At 46.9% G+C, this 3,120-nt stretch overlaps 1 protein-coding gene across 3 annotated transcripts in view; it reads right to left on the reverse strand.

Annotated features, from left to right (window-relative positions):
• Positions 1-3,120, reverse strand: part of LOC107737760 (histone-lysine N-methyltransferase SETD1A-like) — a 27,710-nt gene that overhangs the window by 13,542 nt on the left and 11,048 nt on the right. For all 3 annotated transcript variants that reach the window (XM_016549376.1, XM_016549374.1, XM_016549375.1), the window contains exons 8-11: positions 1,428-2,429; positions 1,171-1,341; positions 471-558; positions 161-324 (exon numbers count right to left, since the gene is read on the reverse strand). In XM_016549376.1, the coding sequence (XP_016404862.1) occupies positions 161-324; positions 471-558; positions 1,171-1,341; positions 1,428-2,429 (1,425 nt within the window). The remainder of the gene's footprint in view (positions 1-160; positions 325-470; positions 559-1,170; positions 1,342-1,427; positions 2,430-3,120) is intronic.

Genomic DNA, 3,120 nt, shown 5'->3' on the forward strand with positions numbered 1-3,120 from the left:
AAAAAAAAAAAAAAAAAAAAAAAAACATCAGCCTCTGCAATTCTCTCGTGCAGGGCAAATGAGGCTTGAGTAGTAAAGGAGTAATATAATGCTCCAAACCAGCCTGCGCCCACTACTACACAGACACACAAAGGACAGACATAATGGTAAAGAAACCAACCTTCTCAGAGGAGGAACCATCTGATGTTTCTTCTCCCTCGCTGTCCAGATCGTATGGTTTGCGTGCCTTGGCTCTGCTCCTTCTCCTGGCTGCTCCTCTGTCTGCTACACGCCTCTCCTCTGTTCTTCCTGCAGCAGTGTCGGCAGATTTCCCCTGATACGAGTCTGAGAGTGAGAAAAAGAATAGTTAGCAAAGGAAGAATACATAGGGAGGTTATAGAATTACAATTATGTAAACGTCAAAAACAGAACCTTTGAGAGAATTACGGTAATGTCATTAATCCAGCTCTAAAACAGCATTAGAGTCATACCCTCATCTTCCTCATCGGGTGGAGTGGAAGGCCTGGCTCTCTTCAGCTCACCACCCTCGACAAGTTCCTGAGGATCCTTCCTCTTCACCTGAACAACACATTCCTCATTAGTAACATCATTTTCATATGAGATTATTTCAAATCATGGTAATGAAGCGCACCAGTCTTAATGCAATTAAATGAAAATATTTCAATTTCTGTTAGAATTTCTTCAAGGTAAACAAAACTTTTATTTTGATGGTTTGTTGTGAAGATAATTCAATATCAGTGTGTATTTGATGGTAATTTTTCTCAAATGAAACTTCTCTGAAATGACTCTCAGAACAGCTCCGGAAATTAAGTTAATGCGTCCATGTCCTCACATATTGAGACACAGATGCTAAAAACACAGCATCATGTGTGTGTTTGAGTTTGTGTATCAGAATAAAATTGTGACATTCATATTTCTGCTGTGGGACAGGCTGTTAGATCAATCCATATAGAGTAAAAATGTCCAGAGCTTACCAACATAAATTTTAATCGCAATTGCAATGTGATATTGTTTATCACCCAGCCCTAAATGAAGGATAAAGATCAATTTGCTTTAAGACCAATATGAAAGTTCCATGTGATGGCCTCTAGGGGGTGAAATGTGACAATTACTCGTGAATGTTGGAAAATGTTTTCAGATGTTTAATAGGTGGGAAATAACGTCAAGCACCTTAAAAGAAGGCAAACGCAAGGCCCCCCGCAGGGAGAAACCCTCCATGCCTCCACTCTTGGCCCAGTCTACCAGAGACATGAGTGGCTCCCGAGGTCGGTTGCTCGTCTTCTCGTCCTTCTTGTCCTCCTCGCGCACAACTGCAACTCCCCGCATGGCTGTCTGGAATGGCTGAGCAAACGAAAGCAAGAGGTGGTACGGTTCATGAACACTGAAGGTCATTCACAAAAAACATACAGAAAACACTCTGATGTTACCTTAGCTTTCTGTTCCTTGCGGTCCCACCACTCGTCGAAGGTGCCAAAGGCGACATTCTCCACCATCTTGCGGTTCAGGTCCCTCTGCATGATGCTCTTCATCTCCTCGATCAAAGCTGCCAGCACCTGCTGCACTACTGCCTCGTAGGGGTTGTGGCCCATTATGGCCATCTGGTCACCTGCCACTCCGTACAGCTCTCCATCTACGCCAGGCACTGTGCCGAAGCCAGGTGGAGGATAGTGGGAAGGAAACTGCTGGGGAAGTAGGTGAGGAGGCCAGGGGCTGTGGGGAGGTGGGATGGCGTGATGGTGTGGAAGCTGTGCGGCGTGAGGGTCTGGGTAGGCGTATGGTAAGTGAGGGGGGATGTAGCGGTGGTCTTGGTCATAGTGGGTGGCAACATTCCCATCTTGGTCCATGTATGGGTGGTGTGGGTGGTGTGGAGGTGCATGCGGAGGGGGTATTGAATGGAGATGAAATGACGGGGGATATTCAGAGGTGGGCGGGACTTCTCCAGGGGGTGCCGTAGAGCTGTTGGAGGAGGCCATTCGCATCTGGTGGAGACGACTGAGCATGTGTGTCTGCATCTGGAATGACATGGGTGCTCCTCCGCAGTACTGGCTCATGAGCTCCATGGAGCTGGCATAGTCGTACATGTGATGCGGCAGCGGAGGAGGGTACTCTGGGTGCAGCTCCATGTGAGGAAGCGGAGGTGGTATGCCAGGGGGTGGCGGAGGCTGCAGGGAGAAGCCGGGAAGAGGTGGTGGAGGGAGGTGGGGAGGGTAAGATGGGATGGGCGGAGGTGGCATGGTGGCACTGAAGTGCTGGCTGGTGTCCGGGGCAGGACTCGCAGAGGGGTCTGGGGCTTGGGAGGGGAGGGCAGATTGCGAGGAGGTGGCCGGTGAAGAGGACGACGAGGCAACGGGATGGGGGGTTGCTGTGGTTATGGCACTGTCATCTTCATCGGATATTTCCATATCTTCCCCAGAGGAGTGAGGAGAAGGCTGGAGAGAAGAGAGTGTGAAGATTACAGGTTAAAACCACTGGGGGGGGGGAGAAAGGGACATTTTCAAGCTAGAAACAAATATAGTGGTGCACTGAAACAGAAATACAGAGTATTAACAGAAATAATACTCTCATGCTACAGCACTGGTTCTCAATTCCAGTCCTGGGGACCCCCTGCTCTGCACATTTTGCATGTTTCCTTTATTTAACACACCTGATTCAGATCATCGGCTCGTTAGGAGAGAGTCAGATACGTCAGAGACATACAAATAAGTCACTGAGTACGTTTACATGGACGACAATACTGCGATTTTAATACGATTAAGACAATACTCTGATTAAGAATCTACCATGTAAACAGAGATTTTTGATTACCTTAATCCGGCTAAAGTCATAATTGAAGTAAACAGAAATCGAATCAAGACATGTGGAGTATTCCTATTTTAGTCGCATTACTGAAGTGCAGAATAGACATGTAAACACCTTAATCACATTATTACCGTCGCGTAGGACTTTTCGCCGCATTTTGCAACAGGATACACACACGGCAGTGGTCAACCGTTTGATGGCAAATAAAAGAGCTTCAACACCGCCATCGTCTGTATGCACATACAAATAATTAACTGCACTTGAGCTTTCATAAAATTAAAAATGAAACACCCAAAACTGTACATGGCATCATCACGAAGA

The sequence above is a fragment of the Sinocyclocheilus rhinocerous genome, unplaced genomic scaffold (genome assembly GCF_001515625.1).
Source record: "Sinocyclocheilus rhinocerous isolate Xijiao unplaced genomic scaffold, SAMN03320098_v1.1 scaffold43, whole genome shotgun sequence".
Classification (NCBI taxonomy): domain Eukaryota; kingdom Metazoa; phylum Chordata; class Actinopteri; order Cypriniformes; family Cyprinidae; genus Sinocyclocheilus; species Sinocyclocheilus rhinocerous.